The sequence below is a fragment of the Emys orbicularis genome, chromosome 2 (genome assembly GCF_028017835.1).
Source record: "Emys orbicularis isolate rEmyOrb1 chromosome 2, rEmyOrb1.hap1, whole genome shotgun sequence".
NCBI classification, from domain to species: domain Eukaryota; kingdom Metazoa; phylum Chordata; order Testudines; family Emydidae; genus Emys; species Emys orbicularis.
The window spans coordinates 152,685,443-152,706,899 of record NC_088684.1 but is presented as its reverse complement, the minus strand read 5'-3'; the positions used below and the strand labels follow the sequence as shown (position 1 = coordinate 152,706,899).

Sequence of the window (21,457 nt, the reverse complement as noted above, 5' to 3'; positions counted from 1 at the left end):
CCATGTATGAAAACAGATTACCTTTCATTCTGAGAAAAGGGAATGCTGTTTGTATGAGGAGGGGGAAATATTTCCTCTACTTTTATTCACTGTTATTTTATTACACTTTTATTCACTGACAACTTCTACACATTTGTTACACACATGGGTCATCTTTCCCTCCCTTGACCATGTGAACTGTATTATCTTGCTTTTCTTGGAAAAGATTTGCTTCCACATTTACTTTCTTCACCTTTGCATGGACAGGAAAACCTATAAGGACCTAAGTTAGAAGCCAATGTAAGATGAAGATCCCTCTTATTTTACTGACTTCACTGAATTCTTCAGAGAATTATTCCTGCTGCAATGGCACTTTAAATAGGTGTATTGATACTGGGCCTCTCACTATTATATTCAGAATCCCCCCTTTTCAGATAAATATTTTACTCAGGTACCAATATTGAGTTCAGTAAAATACAAGACTCAGTCTCCATCCCAAGGAACTTACATGCTAAACGTGATTTTAATATCATATTTACTCATGCTTTTGGACGTGTATATATACAAAATAGCAGACTACGTCACATAAGAATAAGTTTATATATTCATATCTGTTTACTACAGATTGGTGAAGATCAATCCTTCAGATCAAATCATGTCCAGATTTTGGGGACACTCAGATATACGACCTGATTCTTCATGCTATACGCAAGTTTTACTCTAGTGTAATTATGCTGAAGTTAGTGCAATTACACCATCAAGGAGTGAAAATTCAGGCCCTTTGAACCTCAACAGAGAAACAAACTGTCAGTTTTGCTGTCAAAACTATGGATAAGGGAAGAAACCATTCTGGTTGTTGAGAAATTTTGACCACCTTGTACTCGAAATCTGTGATGTGATAGCATCTTTTGGGCTTATAAACGGCTGTTTATGTATGTGTAGCAGAGATAGAGCACACAGCTTGACCTTGCCCAATAATATTTTGGGTATCTACAGGGAAGGAGCAGCAATTGGATGAGAGCTGCTTCTGTTCCAACACTGTCACTAAAGAGATGTACACTGCAGCCCCAGGGAAGACCCACAGCAAATCAGACAAAGCAGAAGATTTATAGTCTTCAGCCAGGCAAAATAGGGTGCTCTTCATATATTTGGATTTACAGACAAGCTGGCAGACCTTTGGGAAAAGAATATTGCGGGAAAAGAAAGGGCAAAGGTATAAGATGAGAGGAAAAGAAGGCCCTAGAACTGGGTGAATTTTTCTGGCAAAAAATGCAGATTCACTGACACTGAAATGTTGTGTGAATGCATGTTTGCCAAATTTGTTCATGTCAAAAATCCAGGACACAAAAATGCCCAAAGAGTAAAAAATGTTGAAATGAAAAATTCAAAAAGACAATGTTTTGATTTTTTTGATTCAAAATAAGTTTTCATTTGAAAATATGCTTCAAATTTATTTATTTATTTAAAAAAAACCACCCAAAATAAAACCTTTTGTTTTGGGTTGACTGAAATTTTTCCTTTGACCCAATACAATTTTTATTTATTTATTTTTCAGTTCACAGAAAATTTTGAAAAAAAAATCGTTTTGGTTCAACCCATTATTTTTCTTCTGATTTTTTTGGAATTGCCAGAAAACAAAACAAAACAAAAATCAGTTATTTGTATAGCTCTACTGCACACTGAAACTCCTGCAGAGACATGCAGAGTGGGAAAACTTTACAGTCCATTTATCAGGACTTTGATGCCATCCTACTCACTGTGTCATCATAGTGCCTTACAAATTCTACGAGTAAACACAAGAAAGGATCTCTACCTTTTTATCCATCCTTTGCTTTGCACCAAAGTAGGTTCTGCAGTAGCCAACAGAGTGATTCCCATCTATTACCCAGATTCTTAAAAATACAACAGGGTGATCCCCGTAGCAGAGATTCATAAAATACAGCCAAAGTGATATATTCAATCTATACAGAACACAGACAGAAAACAGTTCATTCTCTATACTACACCATGATTTAAAATATCAAACTGACCCTTTTCTTCATATACATTATATACTGCATCACTGCTGAGTGTAGTAAGGACCTTCTGTTGACTTCTGTTCTCATCATTCATATGCTGTGTTCCATATTAATCAAGTATTTGTGGTGTTGTTGACCTTATTCTCACACAGTGATTACATACAATTTTCCAGATTACAGTAAGGATCCTACCACTAACCTGACATTTCCATATTAAGCCTGTGCTCCCACAGTTCACAGACTACATTCCATAACATAATAGCTTATACTGTTTCAGCATGTACTGGGCCTACTTTATGGTAGGGCTTTTCACTGCACTCTTTCCGTACTGCATTCCAGACTATTATAGGAGCTTTATATTTCACTGATGATGTAATGTGTTTCAATCTTATATTAGGTGCCTGTCACTCCACTGTTTATATGTATAGTTGCGCCAAACTGAAATAGGAGATGCTATTCTTTCATTTATATATTGTGGCCTACTTTCTCAATGGAAATCTTCACTCCACTTATATGCTGCATTCCATATTTAATATGGGTTTTTTCCCTCCATCAGCAGAACATGTACCATAAAATAAAAAGGGCCCTAGAGTAATAAGTGATTCTGGATAGTGTGTTTGCCATAGAACCCACTTGAGCAAGCAGCTCCAGCTCCCTGTTCTGCTTCCTGTTGCAGTGTGGGCGTGTGACAGGGTATAGGTCAGGATGTCTACCAGACCACTGGTTTCAGAGTAGCAGCCGTGTTAGTCTGTATCCGCAAAAATAACAGGAGTACTTGTGGCACTTTAGAGACTAACAAATTTGTTAGTCTCTAAAGTGCCACAAGTACTCCTGTTATTTTTACCAGACCACTGAAGCTCATTAGATCTATCTTCCCAAAGACACGTAAGATAATTGAGCCTGTGAAATTTGGCTTTGTCTGTTTGGTTTTTTTATTTTTTTTGTGGAAGGGTGGGGCTAGAATAGTTAGCTTTCATTATCTTCCCTATTTGTCAGCAGTGGGTTTTAGGAAGACCAGCTACTAGGCAGGAAAGAAAAAACTATAAGAACAGAATTCTTGCAACATTCATTTCATTTCCAAACCCACACTATAGATCCCTCACATACTCACTCCTAAGATTCTGATACCGAACCAGAACCTACTTTGTGTAAGCACAGGTTTGGCTATAGGTTCCTCAAATCCAAAGGACTTCAAAAATTAAGGAGGGTTCAGAATTTGAGGGGTTGCTTTTGTTCCATCTCTAATAAATATAAAAATTTGCATTTAGGAACATAAATATAATCCAGCTCAAGATAATTAAAGTTCTTAAAGGTCACAAAAAGAATGTTGGTAGTACATTGAATTTCAAGAGGATATACTCTTTGTTACAATACGCATCTCAGTGTTCCTTTTAAAATATCAAAAATTGTCCTGGCTCTCTAAAGTACGATACCATATAATTTGTCAAATCATCCCTATATTTTACTACCAATGCAGCAAAAGTTAAAATAGGTTCCTGCATTTGCTCCATTATTTGAAACCCAAATTAATTTCCCTATATAATGTTAATTTTGTAATTCTGTGAATAAATAATGTATTATTTAATTAGTAGGTTATTTGAAAGCTCCAAACAGAAGGTTAGCAATTTAATCCAGACTAAGTTGACGCAAGTCTGAGTTCATTACAGCTCCCAGATACCCTCAGTGGCTGGAAAGCAGGTTTTTCTACTCTGTAACAGAGTAGGTATCTTAACCACTTTCATTTATCATCCATTATGAGGTAATACTATGCGACAGTTAGACAAAGCAGAAAGGCAAAAGCAGCAGGGAGACTCTACTATATGCTCTACTAACTTCCCATAAAATGAGCAGTCTGAAGCTCACAGAAAAGCTTTTCCAATTTTGTAGGTTTCCTTAATCTGGTTAATGCTTTCTACCTTTCCTGGAAATAAAGCAGCTGTTTTGTATAAAAGGCAACTGAACCATGTGGCCCAATTTACTTCGTATCTAAATCTTCCATGTGTTATTGTGTTTTAGCTATAGTTACAAGAGTCAGGTTGGAGGGGAGGGAAAGAAAGCAGTTTATTTTCTAGTATCAGAGGGGTAGCCGTGTTAGTCTGAATCCGTAAAAAGCAACAGAGGGTCCTGTGGCACCTTTAAGACTAACATTCTGTTTATTTTCTAGTGCATTCAGGAAGGTACTCAGACTACTTCAGTTTCCTATTGTTAATCAAGCTCTGCACTGACTAATGAAGTTCATTATAGCAAAGTGGAATACAGAGTGGTTTGGTTCAACATGAAAATGCTTCGAATTTTAAAACACTAACACAGTGAAACCTGCCTTAATCAGCCCTGGAAGGATCCAACAGAAGTCAATCACTTAGAACAGGCAATATTTAACCAAACAATGATAGAAACTGTACCGAAAAGTGGGATATTTTTATATTTGTTGTTATTTCTATTACAGTAGCACATAGAGATCAAATCAAGATTAGGACCCTTTGTATCAGGGACCGTCTGTTCAAACAGCTAGTAAGAGACAATCCTTGCTTTGAACACCTTACAATCTAATTTAAGGCAGGACAAAACAAATGGGTCTAACAGATGATTGCAGGGAATCTTAAAATTGTAGTTTAAGTTGATTCCAGGATTCAACAGTGAGTTGAATCCTGGAAATAATGTAAAATTCACTACATGAAAAATATTTGTTAACTGATATATTTCTAGAAAGCTTTGTATTCTTAGCATTTACACTAACTACAGTATAAACCAAACTACCACCATGCTTTGCACTCTTGCCATGCTTATTGTGAACTGTATGTAACCCTGTGTATGCAGAACCTTTGAGAAGTGATGCAAAATATAAACAGAGTTGTAGGAAAACTGGGATAATTGGTATAGGAGTCCTGAATTAAATAAAATGCTAGAAATAAGTGGTGCGGGTGCTAGAAATAATTGGGGTAGATGTCTCTGTACCCTGAAAACAGGAGGTGCAAACTAGATAAGGGAAAAAATGAAAGGTTTTTCCAGGGCTGGTCCTAGACCAAATGGTGCCCCAGCTGAGGAGCGTCTTCAGTGCCCCCCCTCTATTTGTTAAACTTTTAAATACCTTATTTTTATTGTATTTCTAGCCCATTTCACAACTTTAATGCACAATTTGCATGCATGATTTATCCCTGTCATATAAGATGATACATTTGCATGCTAGCATCTGTACAACAAATATAGGACAACGAGCCTGGCACCCCCTAGGCCCAGCACCCCAGGTGGTTGCCTGGGATGTCTGCCCCTAAATCCAGCACTGGGTTTGTCTTAATTGGGAGGAATTTGGGGAAATTTTCTGTTTGTTGTAAACAAGGGGTTTATACAGACGCTCCCCGACTTACGCAAGTGTTCCGTTCCGGAACGCCTTGCATAACTCGAATTTTACGTAAGTCGGAAACGTATCACTGACCATTACGCAAAAAAAAAAACCAAAAAAAACCCCCCTCCTATTTCTAGCTTACGGAACTTTTTCCGTAAACTCGGATTTGTGTACGTCGGGTTTACGTAACTTGGGGAGTGTCTGTACCCTGAAGTGAATTCATATTCTTTGGAGCAGTGAAAATGTAAGCTGCAGACCTTTTTCCCCGAATGGATATAGTGCTTTCTGTATAGTGCTGATCTATCTTTGACTAATAATCACTGACTGAGCTGTCTAAATCAAACCCTCTAATATATTGCACAGCAGTACAGAAGTACTAGAACAGGGGTGGGCAAACTTTTTGGCCCGAGGGCCACACCTAGAAATAGAAATTGTAGGGCGGGCCATGAATGCTCACAAAATTGGGGTTGGGGTTTGGGAGGGGATGAGGGCTCTGGTTGGGGGTGCGGGCGCCTAGGAGGGGCCAGAAATGAGGAGTTCAGGGTATGGGAGGGGGCTCCAGGCTTGGGCAGGGTAGTGGAGTGTGTGTGTGGGGGTGAGGACTCCGGCTGGGGGTGCAGGCTCTGGGGTGGGGCTCGGGATGAGGAGTTTGGGGTATAGGAGGGTGCTCCAGGCTGGGATCGAGGGGTTTGGAGGGTGGGAGCGGGATCAGGGCTGAGGGTTGGGGCGCAGGGAAAGGCTGCCATTATTATATGTTTATGCATCAAAGTAAGACTTCTCTTAATCCAGTGCCCTGATTTAGGACACAATATCGAGGAGGAATTTTTTTTCCCTTCCTGAAGCACTAAGATCAGTAAGCATAGATCTATGTTTATATGAGGGAAGTTAGCCCATGCCACTGGCACATACAACAGTACCTATTAGCATATTAAAGTAATGGGAAGTGTTGCATGAGATCTCTGTTTCCAAACTTCTAGCAGCTCAAAATGAGATCATCTCAAGTCTTCAAATTGCAGCCTTGCTCCTCTCTGGACCACTAGGTGCATCGGGGTTTAGAGAATAGCAGACAGCCGAGTCTCCTCAGAACTCTTCGGCCTAAGCAGAGCAGTTGCAGGAAGAATGCCTCAAGGAGAATGCACTGTGACTAGAAGGATGCACCAGACAAAATCACTTACAGGGATGGCACCATTGCCCAGGGACTATTGCAGCCCTGAGGCAGTGTTAGCAACCCTGGAGCTGTTCCACTGCTGGTTTGAAGTCTTTCAGAGAAAGGCTCTTTTCAACCTAACCCCCATAGAAGTACTCTGCATAGTCTGTTCACTTGGGCTGCACATAGCAGGTCCAGAAAGAAGAGAGACAATTAAAAACAAAGTTTGAAAAGATGTCAAATAAAATACCCAAATAACATTATAATGACCAATTTCATTTTCATTTCCTCTTTTATTCTGTACTTGGCCAAGTCTTTTTTAAAATATCAGATTTCACACCAACACCGTTACTACTAACCTTTGTAGGAATGAAAACAAATCTTGCAAAATTTAATTCAAAATGGGTTTTTTCCCCCAGGAATTTTCAATAAAAAACCTTCCTTCACACTGAAATCAGGGATTTTTAATGTTTCTACAGAAAATTAATTTTCATCCAAAAGAAAATTTTCATCCAAAAGAAGATTTGTAAACTTTGAAAATCTTTCAGTTAAAAAAAACAAAACAGACAGGTTAAAGTTGAGTGAAATGAAACATAAAATATTACCATTCACTGTAATTAGTTTTAAATGGTTCCTTTGTTTGTCAACCAAATAAAGCAGTAATGCAAATCAAGGCCCTGATTCTGTGCATGCTGATTAAGCAAACTATACTGTTTAGGCAGCTTTGAACAGCAGAAAACTGAAGGGTAATGATGCAAGAGAACAACAGTAAGCATGTCTTTACAGCTCATCCTCTTCACCTCTAAATGTAAACCCCAGTCCTTGATTTGGCCCTGCCAAAATTAATTAAAAAACAAACAAACCCAGGAACATATAATGATGAGTTTACTTACTTTTATAATTTGTAAGGCACAGAGCTGAGCACAATAAAATATCTAGATAAAGTAAATTGGGTATGCTAAAAAGAAAGAAATAAGGGCATTGATTTTCCCAAGCACAGGAACCACTGATGGTTCATCATTATCAGTTTGAAGAAGGAGATATATAAAGATTGTGATGACATTGTGGATGGAAAAAAACATAGTAAAATGTCCTCCTCTATGTCAGCTATGGTGTCAGTACTAGCAATGTTTAACCACATGTACAATTTGACACAGTGGCAGCGTCTTTTGATTTGGACTTATGTGAAAAATAAGAAATGTTATGTGGGAACTACAGTGATGCAATATGAAGGAAAGGATCTCCCACCCCCTCACAGCAGATAACAATATCTATATTTGGTCACCTGCTGCTTGGCTTTATTGCTAAGAATTTGTTATAAAATATTTCTCCTAGGAACAGTTATTTGCTGTAATCACTCTTCTGATCCTTACTCTGTCCACAGTGATCATTCTTGACACCAGAATAAAGTGTAACTTAATTGGGTAGTAAATAAATCTTAATTGCATAGTAAATAAATTGTATATTTAAACCAACAGGTAATAAATTAATAATATGCTTGAAACCATGTGTGTCTAATGCTATATCAACCTCAGTAATGGCAATGTCCCTATAAAATGGAAAGGACATACAACTGGATTAGGAGATACTGTGAAGAAAGTCATTGCTCTTTAATTGTACTGTGGACTAGTATCATTCTATAATGGATCTCTCTAAGTAACTTAATTGACTGGTAGCCAGCACTCTAGATGGATCAGCTGTGGAACACATACCTTTATCTATGTGGCACACAGGCTGTAGATTTTGTATTTTCTAGTAAATCAATGTCAAGCAAAGTGGGTTTTGTTTGATTGTTTTAAACTAGCATTCTGCGGAGTTGAACAAGGAGAAAATAATCCTATTATCCTCCTCTCAACAGGCTCACCCCTGAATTTTCAGACTTTAATCAAACAGCTCTTATTAAAGTTAATGGGAGTTTTATGGCTATATTTCAAACACATTGGGTAAGTCAGTAACTTGCCCTCCATACCAGGACAGGGGAATAAGGGATTGTAAGACCTTTTTTTTTTTACTTCCCTCCACTGATTGCCTGCATCGTGGGTCATGTAGTCTCCACAGAACTGCTATTTACCTCTCTTCAGGTAGGTAAGGAATAAGGAGAGAGATTTGACTCTGCTCCCCAGTACGACAACCAGCATAGAGGGGAAGGCAATCTGCACCAGGCAAAGTGCTCATTCCTGTTCTGCTAGTGGGGCAGCACAAGTATGTGTCACCCATTACTCAGAACAGTCACAAAGCCACAATTCAGCCCTTTAAATATTAAAGCCCTGTGACAGAATGCTGGGAACTAAAAGGTAAGTCAGCACTCTGACCACTTAGGCACCAATCAGACTCCCTGAAGAAGGCTGATTAGCTAATTAGCTGAAAATCCCCAATCAGGCTGAGAGGGGTGATGCACCAATTAACCAGAAGCTTAGTGGTACAAAAGGATATACAGGAAGGAATTGAGGGGGAGGACCAGGGCTAGCTGAGCCCAGTATGCTCTGAGATCTCCAGGAAGGCATGGCTTTTCCTGTGGGAAAGGGCCAAAGGGCCAGAAGCACCATAAATACTTTGCTGCCTGAGACTGCATGGGGGATGGTGGCAGGACTGTAAATAAACTCACATGAAGTTGACACCTATTGACAGAGTTTGAGAGGTTTCTAGGGTATCAGAGGATGGGGATGGAGCCTGCCCAGTTACAACCCCCTTAATATGTTGTGTGTGTGGATAAGATGGTTCAATATTGGGATATACACTCTTTCACCTCTTGAATTCTGGCTCAAATACAACCCAAAGCTACAATGACAGAAATTGTTACCAGATGATGACTGTTTGGGTGACTATACGTGAAACAAGTTTGATGCATAATCCAGCTATTAGAGGACAGGTATTTCCATAACAAAACAATTGGCACCCTTTTTGGCACTCTCAGAGGGATGGATAAAGAGCAGATGGGCAATGAACTTCCCTCTCATGCCTAACAATGTTTCCTACAGGTCAGGATTGAACCCACTAGTAGGGCAGTGAGAAGGCATTTGCACTGTTGCTGTCCCTGTTAAACCTCTACTGTGGATAAAGAGAGAGTTTCAATGTCCAAGGTAGTCAATCCAGCTCCTTCCACAAGCATATCATTCATATAGGGGAAAAAACATTAAAAGAGAGAGAAATGGAAGAAAGAGTGAGGAAATAGAGAGAATAAGATGAGTGAGGAAAATGATAAGAAAGAAGAGGGCTCAGGCAGGGGTGAGCAAAAGTTAGGTTCAGTTATTGAAAGAATTTGAATAATTTGTCACATCAGCTATTTGTTTCAAGTTGCTAGTGAAAAAGACACCAAAGGGCTGGATCCACTGCCAGGACTGGTGCCAGCTGTTTCTCCAACTAGCTTCCCACTCTACCCACCAAACCCATTGCCGTTTTCCATCTCAGCCCTTCACAACTTGCTACAGCTTCTCTCCCACCACCTTCCTCTGACCCTTCTCTAGATGAAATTCTCTTGACAGTTGGAAACTGTTGTAGGGTGGCGGATCTCCACTTGGCTTCCCTGTTCTCAGGCCAGCAAAAAAGCTAATCCCTATGTTGCTCCAGGCTATGGGGTCACAGATTCATCTTCCTTACAGCCATTGTCATTTAGCTTACTTAGGAAGCGACTGGTCTCTTAGTCTAGTTAATTTTACTTGTTAACATACAAATATTATGATTTAGACAATAACATGATAACCCCAGTTTAAATGCATTATCTTAACATTATCAAATTGTGAATACTGACTGTTGGATACCAAACACTTCTGAGTGTTGGAGTATCTTCACAAAACCAGGTTTCAGAATCATAAAAATTAGGAGATTATAGCATTCCATGGTAATTGTTACACTGTATTGAGAGTATCATATTCATACAGTAGACTTTAATTAAAATCGTGTATGTCCAATTAGCTTCAGAAAGACTGATTTCCGTTACTTTCTCATATATTCACACAAAGGATTTACAATTCGTTCATAGAAAGGACTAGGCTACCAAACATATAGTCATATGGGAATTATCTTTTTCTAAAAGATCTAACACCAATAGATATTTGTTCGTTTATCTACAGAATTGTCATACATTTTGTTTGAAAAGAACTACACTTCCTTATATAAAGCAACAAAATAACTACCACTGTATTCCTCAGTATGGCCTAAAACATGTAGAATAACTCTGCTGTAAGCCAGGAATGGACCCACGCCAAAATTTTAGATATGACCAGCAATCCTGTTTCTCTATGTTGGCTGAATCCAAACACCTTGAAACTTATAAAACTTCAGATTCAGATTTCCTGTACCTGGGTATATGAGTTTTCAGCCCCAGTGTTGTGATATGGCCTGTAATAGGGAGTGTATGGAATTTGGATCTAGCTTCATAGTTCAGATCTTGATGTCTTTCAAACCCAGCTGTGTTATAAACTGTAGTGTTATGGTCAAACCATTAACACAGAATATCACAGGATTTATTTAAAAAATCAGAAACTGTTCCAAGAAATAAATTCCAGTATGAAGACTATTTGATTTGTTTCTTCACTGAAATGTTATACATTTGTTTCATTTACAAATGAAGTATCTCATCTAGCACATGCTTGCTACTGAGACAAACAGCAGTAGGACTAATCATCCTTGTATGTACTATGCCTGGTAGTAAATGTTTGCAAAGCATGTCTCTAACAACATCAGCAATGCAGGAGAATTCACTAGATGACCAAAGTTCTTTTCTACTCTGATATGAATGAAAAATATTAGAATATTATAACTCAGATTATAAATATTTTGTAAAATTACTACATTCCCATGATGGGTGGGAGGAACCTCCTTGACACCTGGCACAAGTGCTTGTCACTGTTAGATTTCCTGCATTTGGGAAAGCACAGTGACTGCTTCCTCCCTGTGCAAGCATAGCACCTCCAAAGATGGTGGAGAGAAGCCAGGGTCACGGTCCTAACCAGAGAGAGGTCTGGTTACACTAGTTGGGGGGTGGAACAGCAGGCTTACCGGATGAGTCAGGCATGAACAGTAAATCCTTCCTGCTCAATGGACTACTTGGAGAAGGATTGCATCAACGTGAGCTTCACGCTAACTTCTATTCAGGTTGATGGCTAAATGCCTCAATTTAGCTCAAACTAATTAAAAAGCTGATAATTACAGTATGTGCACAAAATTGGGAATAAAAAATTTCCATCCATTTTTTCTAGTATAGGATAACAGAAAAGATATCATCCAACACATCCCAGATCTCATTAATCCGTTAGCAACCAGAGATCAATTCAGTACTGCTTGGACTTACTGTACCTTACTAAGCTGTTAGCATTGTCAGGATCTTGTGCTGCCACTGTACCAACAACAGTCCCAATCTTCGCATTTTCATAAACTTCCATGACATAGGAAGGCATAGAGAATAGTGGAGGTTCATCCACATCCCCAACAATGATCTTCAACATTGTTACGTCTTTAAATGGTCCCAAATGTGAAAAACGGAAATCAAGGTGTGTATTTGCTCCTTCTATATTAAGTGTATACGATTTCTTTTTTTCATAGTTGAGTGGCTGTTGGAAGAAAGAGACACGACATTACTATGTTGTGCTTTTGTTTAAATTGCTTGCAAACAAAATTTCTTTCAGTTTTGTTGGAAAGACAATTGGAATATGTCTACACTGCAGCAAACCACCTGCAGCTGGCCCGCGTCAGCTGACTTGGTTTTATGGGGCTATAAAACTGTAGTGTAGAAGTTTGGGCTTGGGCTGAATACATGAAAAAAATTCTGAATTTACATTCTGCTTCTTTTAAAATTATATTAATGCAATGGTAACTTTGCAGCTGTACATTCAGTCAGGAAATATAAAATTTAAGGTTGCATGTGCAATCTTAATTCTGCCCTCTAGTGTATAAATATTATGTCACAGGGCCACATTTTTCATTCATTTACCCTTCTGATTATCTGGAGTAACTCCATTGAAATCACTGGAGCAGAATTTGGTCTTATGTCTTTAATTCTGTGATCACATGGTGTTTCTTACTAAATTTTTCTTTAAACAATTTTAGATATTCATGTTTACCATCTGGTACTACTGTGCAGTACTGGGTGCACATAAGACAAAAGGGCTATATGCTCATAATTTTGTGAAACATTCTGGGGAGCTACACTGGGGAAAAGGGGTAATAATAACCAGCTTGGGGAATGCTTCCAGTTACCTTGAAATCAGTACAATATAATCCCAGGATCACAGAGATTGGCCTGTGATTCTAGATGCAAAGTGAACACATTCCATGATGCAAGCACATATGCACTGTACTCATGTACCAACTTAATGGAAATATGTGCTCAAGTTGCAGTTTTCAAAGGTCCATAAACTAGTAAACTAAAAAATAATAATGCTTTTAAATTAAGAAGGTATTAGTCATCAGAAGATTAAGTCCATGCCATATTTCATATGTCTGTCATTTCTAAAAAAGGAGGGATTCTTTATTTCAAAAGGGAAATGTAAGATAGAGAGAGAGTGTGTGTGTGTGTGTGTATGTGTATTTTTTTCTCCATCACTAAATTCCAAAATGGCTGAAGAGATTTTGTTCTAATGTTTGAACAAATTCCACCTTTGAGCAGACACCAGGCAAGGAAAATTTAAGATCACAATTTGAATATTTAAGAAAATTTTGATCATATGAAAAAAGTAGCTTATAATGGAAATTGTTCTGCAACGTCAAGAAAGTTCTAACTGTTTAACAATGTTATCAAGACATTTTGTGAAATTACATAAACATAAAGCATGTATCTCTTTTTAAATAGTGAACACCACACCTTGTTTTATGCACCAACCCAAAACATAGACCTGATCTAGCACTGAGCTGCCTGTAGGCAGAAACGATACCCCAACACAGAACTCCATTGAAATCACAAAGGGCTGATTGAGTAGAACTCAGTAGAACAAGAGTGAAGCTTTAGAGTGATGGCTACACATGTGCAAAAAATCACTAATTAAGGCAGGAACTGTGATGAACTAGATGTGTGAACCATGGGGGCTGTATGTTGCAAGTGAAAGGGAGTTTGCTGTGAATATCAAGTTTACAGTATGTTTCGGTGATAAGGTACGGCATTTAGGTTTGTTTGGATGTTAAAGTTGCCTAATGTGGTGATTTCTTCAGTTTCTACTGTGTGTGTTGACAGCAAATGAACTTGTGCAATCTTAATTCTAAGGAAATTAGGTCTCTTTGCATGTTATTTTAAAAGTCATACAAATTTCCCAGGGCCTAGCAAATCTTTCAGCATGAAGAACCGAACCATATACATCATTCAAAATAAATAATCATTGCCAATTGCCACAACATAATTATGTAATTATGTCTCATACGATACTGTTAGTCAGTGATTTAATAAGTACTTCTATTTTAAATGAAGTGAACATAAATTGACAATTCATACTGCTAGATGGCATGTTTAGACAATGATTAATCAATTATACAACACAATGCGAAATGCAACTAACATACAATGTGTATTACTTTGGAAACACAATTTAAGCCATAGTTGTGGAAAGATGAAAGTAAATGTGCCCATAGCAATATTTGGACTCTCAAGTAAATTGTGGAGAGCTATAAATCATTCTAAATCAAATACATGGTTGCAAGATACACAATCTAATTAGGAACTTAATTGTTTTTTGCAGTTACCTTAAATGAAGGGTGGCAACCGTACCCACCAGCATCAATGAAGTTTATCTCTATCTTTAACAATATTTTTAACTACATCAAGGTAGCAATAATAACTTCATATAAGCAGGAAACAGCTGAGATTTCAAGGGCATCTATGGCTTTATGTCCAAAAGATAGACCCATACAGTTTTTCCTCTCTTCTTCTTTCTGCTTCCTCCAGCCTGTCCAAGAGAATCTGTCATTGAGAAGTGCGAGAGGAAGACCATTCCACTCTGCTATTTTGTGCTTCATGGTGGTGGAAAGACCAATGCCCTTTAATATTGAGCTATTCCGTAGCATATGGGACACATACAATTGTGATTTACACCCCATACAATCATACTGAAGGCAGTGAGATGATAGGGAGAAAATCAGTGGAGAATTTGCCACTTTAAATCCTGAGGTGAACCTAGGACACTCACGCATATAACAAACACTAACAAAATATTCCACAACTACCAATAATTCTTGCTATCATTTGACCTTTTTTTTACATTTGATGTAAAATGTGGGAAATTGAAGTGTGTTTGAATTTGGACTGACAGAACTAGGTTTGGGTGGCTGCTGCCTGAAGTTGTGTATACTTAAATTGAATTTGGCTTTATGTAATCTAAAAAAAAAAAAAAAAGAAAACCCTGTGTCCATGATTACATTTGCACCTGAAACAATGGAGGCCTGGTTCAAACTGGGCTACAAATTTGGTATACAACAGTCAACATACTATAGATTAGGTAGTATTTGGGCGGTATATACCTTTGTGGTTTTGCTCTTCCAGTTGTTTCAGGTTCGTGTTAATATAAAAACCACTAAATGAATCTCACGGGACCATTTCCAAAACTCACTGGTTTACTAAGCAATTAGGGGGTTAATTGGGGGAAGTATTCACTATCATAGTGCAGTATGGGTTTCTCAGGACTCAGATTTTGGTGAGGTTCAGCAGTAGGAGGGCTGTTTCCTATTCCACTTCAGCCCAGGGGCAATGTGAAGCAATATGGGCTGGGCTATTCCACAGAGTAACATGGTATCTACTTGTTTGAGGGAGTCAATAAAAATATAGCCAACTCCTTCCCCAAGAGATAGGATGGGTGGTTGGGGGGGATATGCCACCCAGTCATTCTGTGAAGAGTCCAGGGAAGTAATGGTTTTTGTCACACTTTCACCATCTTCTTCCCAGACCTGATAAACCATATGAAGTGAAGGGAAATTGTAGCTTACTCATGAGATTTTCATGGGATCTTGAGGTCTCTTCTGTAAACAGGGGTCTGAAGGGTTGAAGAGTGCACTCACAGGGATCATGAGGGAAGGATGTTGTGAGGGGATAGAAGGCTCTGGGTCAGACCACAACAAGGTTAGAGAGAATCCTCACAGATGTTGATGTGGGCTTTTCAGTCAGGTTGACCAACCTGGCCCAGAGCCTTGAGTAAATCCTTGGAAGTTTATTCTTGCATCAAAACTTCAAACCTGCCAAATTTCAGATGATTTTGAGGAGAAATTTTGTTCAGACTTAGTTACTACATTTACGTGTGACTTTTCTGATGTGCTCATGATACAGTACATTCTTCCACAGAAAAGCAAGAGGGAAGGAATATTCTTATATGCTTTAGACAATCTGCTGCAACCTTATTTACTGAACAAAACTGATTCTGATCTTAATGAAGATAAGCTATTCAAGGTAAAATATTATAGTGATTAAACAAGGAGAAAGATTTTTAAAGATTACACTGGTCTACAATTTTTGAGAAGTCGTCTGCTTCAGAGATGAAATGTGCTATTTATTATGTATTTTGATGTGCTGAATTCAAATATGACAATTAAAACAACTGATTGGCTACTGTTTCTAAGATATTTAAGTTTTTACATTTTATGTCTATGTATATTGTGTAGATAGTAGAGTTTTAATCATAAATTGTAAACCTAGGTCTTTTCATGTGTTTATGGTTGCTTTACATGATAATATTTCACCTGTCCTGTTTATGTAACACTGTAAAAATCAGCAAAAGGGTTATATAAATAAAATTTATTATGAAACAAAAGGCAAAAAACTATTATGTACATAGTTTAGTCCTATTCAGTGTCTACTCGGCGCTTCTTGGCTTGTCTCTTGTATTCATTAAATGGAGCATCTCTTGTCACTGTCCAGCAATAGTCTGCAAGCATTGATGGGCTCCATTTGCCCTGATAGCGTTTCTCCATTGTTGCAATGTCCTGGTGAAATCGCTCGCCGTGCTCGTCGCTCACTGCTCCTCAGTTTGGTGGAAAAAAATCTAGACGAGAGTGCAAAAAATGTATCTTTAGTGACATGTTGCAACCAAGGCTTTTGTATGCCTTGAGGAGGTTTTCCACCAACAACCTGTAGTTGTCTGCCTTGTTGTTTCCGAGAAAATTTATTGCCACTAACTGGAAGGCTTTCCATGCCGTCTTTTCCTTGCCACGCAGTGCATGGTCAAATGCAACATCTCGAAGAAGTTCACGAATCTGAGGACCAACAAAGACACCTTCCTTTATCTTAGCTTCACTTAACCTTGGAAATTTTCCACGGAGGTACTTGAAAGCTGCTTGTGTTTTGTCAATGGCCTTGACAAAGTTCTTCATCAGACCCAGCTTGATGTGTGAGGGTGGTAACAAAATCTTCCTTGATTCAACAAGTGGTGGATGCTGAACACTTTTCCTCCCACGCTCCAATGACTGTCGGAGTGGCCAATCTTTCTTGATGTAGTGGGAATCTCTTGCACAACTATCCCATTCGTAGAGAAAACAGCAGTACTTTGTGTATTCAGTCTGCAGACCAAGCAAGAGAGCAACAACCTTCAAATCGCCACAAAGCTGCCACTGATGTTGGTCATAGTTTATGCACCTCAAAAGTTGTTTCATGTTGTCATAGGTTTTCTTCATATGGACTGCATGACCTACTGGAATTGATGGCAAAACATTGCCATTATGCAGTAAAACAGCTTTAAGACTTGTCTTCGATGAATCAATGAACAGTCTCCACTCATCTGGATCGTGAACGATGTTGAGGGCTGCCATCACACCATCGATGTTGTTGCAGGCTACAAGATCGCCTTCCATGAAGAAGAATGGGACAATATCCTTTTGACGGTCACGGAACATGGAAACCCTAACATCACCTGCCAGGAGATTCCACTGCTGTAGTCTGGAGCCCAACAGCTCTGCCTTACTCTTGGGTAGTTCCAAATCCCTGACAAGGTCATTCAGTTCACCTTGTGTTATGAGGTGTGGTTCAGAGGAGGAGGATGGGAGAAAATGTGGGTCCTGTGACATTGATGGTTCAGGACCAGAAGTTTCATCCTCTTCCTCTTCCTCGTCTGACTCAAGTGAGAATGATTCTGGTGCATCAGGAACCGGCAGTCCTTCTCCGTGGGGTACTGGGTGTATAGCTGATGGAATGTTTGGATAATGCACAGTCCACTTTTTCTTCTTTGACACACCTTTCCCAACTGGAGGCACCATGCAGAAATAACAATTGCTGGTATGATCTGTTGGCTCTCTCCAAATCATTGGCACTGCAAAAGGCATAGATTTCCTTTTCCTGTTCAACCACTGGCGAAGATTTGTTGCACAAGTGTTGCAGCATATGTGTGGGGCCCACCTCTTGTCCTGATCTCCAATTTTGCAGCCAAAATAAAGGTGATAGGCTTTCTTAACCATAGAGGTTATACTGCGCTTTTGTGATGCAAAAGTCACTTCACCACAAACATAGCACTGTTCACACAAGTACGAGGCATCTCTGATCACTTTGGCTAAACAGAAATGTGTCCCTTTGCAAAATCAAACACTGACAAATAAGAGAGCACGACACTGTATGATTTCTAGAGCTGATATAGGGCAATTTGTTCAGCAGAGTGATGTAAGCTTCGTTATGATTGCATCATCCATGACTTCTAGGAATAACATGATGCAATTCATATCATGTATGATGCAATACCAGCTTCAGATTGCATCATTCATTGTTTTGCCTAAAAAGCAAGTACTGTCCAAACCCAGTCATAGATTTATTCATAGATCCAGTCAAAGATGTATTTTAGTCATTTCTGGTTTAAATTGAGATCCCTTCCCTTTATAACTCACTAAGGCTAGGTCTACACTGCAGCGGGGGTCCGACCTAAGATACGCAACTTCAGCTACGTGAATACCGTAGCTGAAGTTGCGTATTTTAGGTCGGCTTACCTAGCGGTGAGGACGCGGGAAAGTCGACCGCTGCCGCACTGCCGCCGACTCCGCTGCCGCCTCCTGCCGAGGTGGATTTCCGGAGTCGACGGCAGAGCGATCAGGGATCGATTTTACCGCGTCTTCACTAGACGCGGTAAGTCGATCCCCGAAAAACCGATTGCTACCCGCCGGATCGGCGGGTAGTGAAGACAAAGCCTTATCCTCCACCATTCATAAGTCCAGGGTCGTATATACTGACCCAATAGCATATCTTGAAAACTAGAGCCAATCAACAATTTTAAGCATCATTTTCGTTCTCAGTGACCCAGAATTAGTAAAGTTTGACTACATTTATTTCAGAAGCATTTTGGCTGTAGAGCAGTGTTATCTGAAATCACCTTCCATTCCCTGAACTGGAATCACAGGAGTACAAAATTAGTTTAGGGGCTTGTATTCAGGTTCTTGATAAAAATATAGATCTTAAATGCCTTTCAGGCATCCATTTATACAATTGACCAAACACTAAACATATTGCAGAAGGATGCTTTTAAAATGTGTATATAGCCAATGGGGATAGTATCACGTCTCTGAGGCAATCCAGGGGACATGGGATGCCAGGAATTTTCTGAAGCATTGCATTTCAGCTCATCCAAACCATAGTATTAGCTCAGCAAAATATGCCCTTGTATGTCTGAATGTGCAAGTCACTCACATCACCTATTATTTTGCATGGTGATACAAGAACAAGCTATGTGCACATTGGTCATACCCTAAAGCAAAATAGTGTGAAAATGAACATTTTCCAACTGCTACACTGTCAGCCATAAATGGTGTAAACTCAGATTTTAACCTGGTTGAAATATACATTTGTATCAATGCAATTTCTGCATCTTCTCCTCATGTTTTTAAAATGTTCATATATTGCATTTAATGGGCAATAGTCATAGTGAGTTTTTAGAGGTTTGAACCACTCTCATTTTAAACAAAATATTCCAGCTTATGACTTTAGTTACATTCCTATAACCATACTGACTTTACTTTGATTGCAGGGACATAAAGAAGGGCAGAATTTATTTCTATGCATCTGAGTCAGTTGTCACTCTTAATATACAGAGACACATTTAATATTAAAAGGCAGATGCTACCCACTCACTAGAAACAAATGAATCAACACTTGACATGATTTGGATAGACATAGGAGCATTTTTAAAAAACCCACACACGATAAAATAAAATGTTAGTTATAAAATCGCATAACACATTCAAATTAGTTGTGCATACTGTAAAATAAAAAATAATGAATAGGCCAATATTGGAGTTGTCATATAAAGGTATTTTTATCTACTTTTAGATGTTGGCCTATTGCTAGGTGCTTATACTAATCAGGAAGAGAGTTTGTTCTCATTTCTTCTTCCTGCCAAGTTGGTTGCAGCCTCACCGCCTGGAGCTGAAGGAAGTGTTGTTCCGCCAGTGTGTTCATTGGATGTGATGGTGGAAAAGTCCATTCGTTTGGAGACTGATGCAGAAGTTACTGTGCGCAGACTGGTAGACTGGTTCTATGAGCTGATGTTATAAGCCTTGTTCCTGTGTTGCCTGATGGGGTTGTGCACCCAGGCCAAATGTATCTGTGGGGAAGCTGACTTGGGAACTGCACTTGGGGATTGGAAGGATTTGGAATGAAGGGACAGGCAGTAGGAATATGTGTTCAAAAGGAGAAAGAGTTTTCTGTACCTTTCTCTGCTGTTGGGGAGCAGCTGACAGAGGAACTTGTTGGTACAGATATAGTGGAAATAGTTCTCCTTACTCTGGGAAATGGCTTGCAGGGCGTACTCCATTTCAAACTCTGCATGGGTGTTCAGGAGGGGGCAAGAATACATTGGAGCTTTGCCACAATCAGGCTGTATCAGTAATGTAGGGGTGTAGGACAGTTTAGCAGTCACACCTATGACTCACCCTTCTCCTGTGAGTGGAGAGGGGAGTAGTACTGGGCTTTCCTCGGTTGCAGGGGTCCATTCACTTTAAGGGACTTCACTCAGGATTATTAAGAATATGAGTTGACCAGAGGGAAAAGTGGCCCAAAATAAGCATTTTTTTAGACTCTGAAGTAGGTTTTTTGTTTTTCCTGACCCTGGGGGCCCCAGAAACACAGAGGGAAGCTGCAATGCTGATAAGGATAAGCATAAAGGCCTGTTGTGAGTAAGCAACCACGAATAATGACAATAAAGAAGGACTTAACTTGTCTATTTCTAACTCTATGTCTCCTGAGGGGCCACCCAGGAAGAACCCCCATGCAGCTGTCATAGCCAATCAGGATCAGGCTTCTGGGCAGGATGCCTCACAATGGAAGGATTATTTTAGGATGTCTTGGCATAGATTTGTGATACGTCTGAGCTAGAGAGAGGACATGAACAAAGGTCACACTAGGGATTTTGTTGTTTTGGCTCTTGTTAAAATCTTTAGGATTCGTGCTTGCGCAGCTGAAAACTGTGATCCACCTGTTAGGCAGCAGAGAATTCAATGTCAGCTGTCACTCTGAGAATGAACTGTATTTTTCTGGGAGCGGTTTGGAATTGGGAAAGGGAGTAGGGATTGGGAGGATATAGTAGCCATTTCTTTATTCCAACCTGCCATTAAGCCTGTGACTATTTTCTTCCACAATGGAAACAGACGTACTGCACTGGGTTCCATGTTATGCCAAAGTGCTGTAGCCTCCAATTGACCCTCTATTTTAATGTAGAGTTTGGAATAGTGAATTCAAAGGCACCTTTGTACTTTTCCAGGTAAATAATACAGTTCAGCATCTTGCCAACATATTTTATTTAGGTTTTGAACAGAGTTAATGTAGGTATCCTTGGAAGCCATGCGCTTGTCTTAACTGTGGCGTTACAGAGTGTTTGAGGAAGTACATGCACGTTTGTTCTAAGCACACAAGACTGAGGACTGCAGGGACTTCATTAGATGCTGTGTGTGTGTGTGTGTAAAAAGTGGCATGTTTATAGGCAGTGCCCAGAGACATGGCAAAATAGGGAAAGACTTCATTCCTACCCATGCAATGACCATTCCTCCTTCCTTGAGCCAGGGGGCAGAGGATTCCAAGCAGCCCTGCAATGA

At 39.3% G+C, this 21,457-nt stretch overlaps 1 protein-coding gene across 2 annotated transcripts in view; it reads right to left on the bottom strand.

The window, feature by feature from the left end:
• CDH18 (cadherin 18) overlaps window positions 1-21,457 on the bottom strand; it is a 258,530-nt gene that overhangs the window by 58,182 nt on the left and 178,891 nt on the right. For both annotated transcript variants that reach the window (XM_065399560.1, XM_065399561.1), the window contains exon 6: window positions 11,783-12,036. In XM_065399560.1, the coding sequence (XP_065255632.1) occupies window positions 11,783-12,036 (254 nt within the window). The remainder of the gene's footprint in view (window positions 1-11,782; window positions 12,037-21,457) is intronic.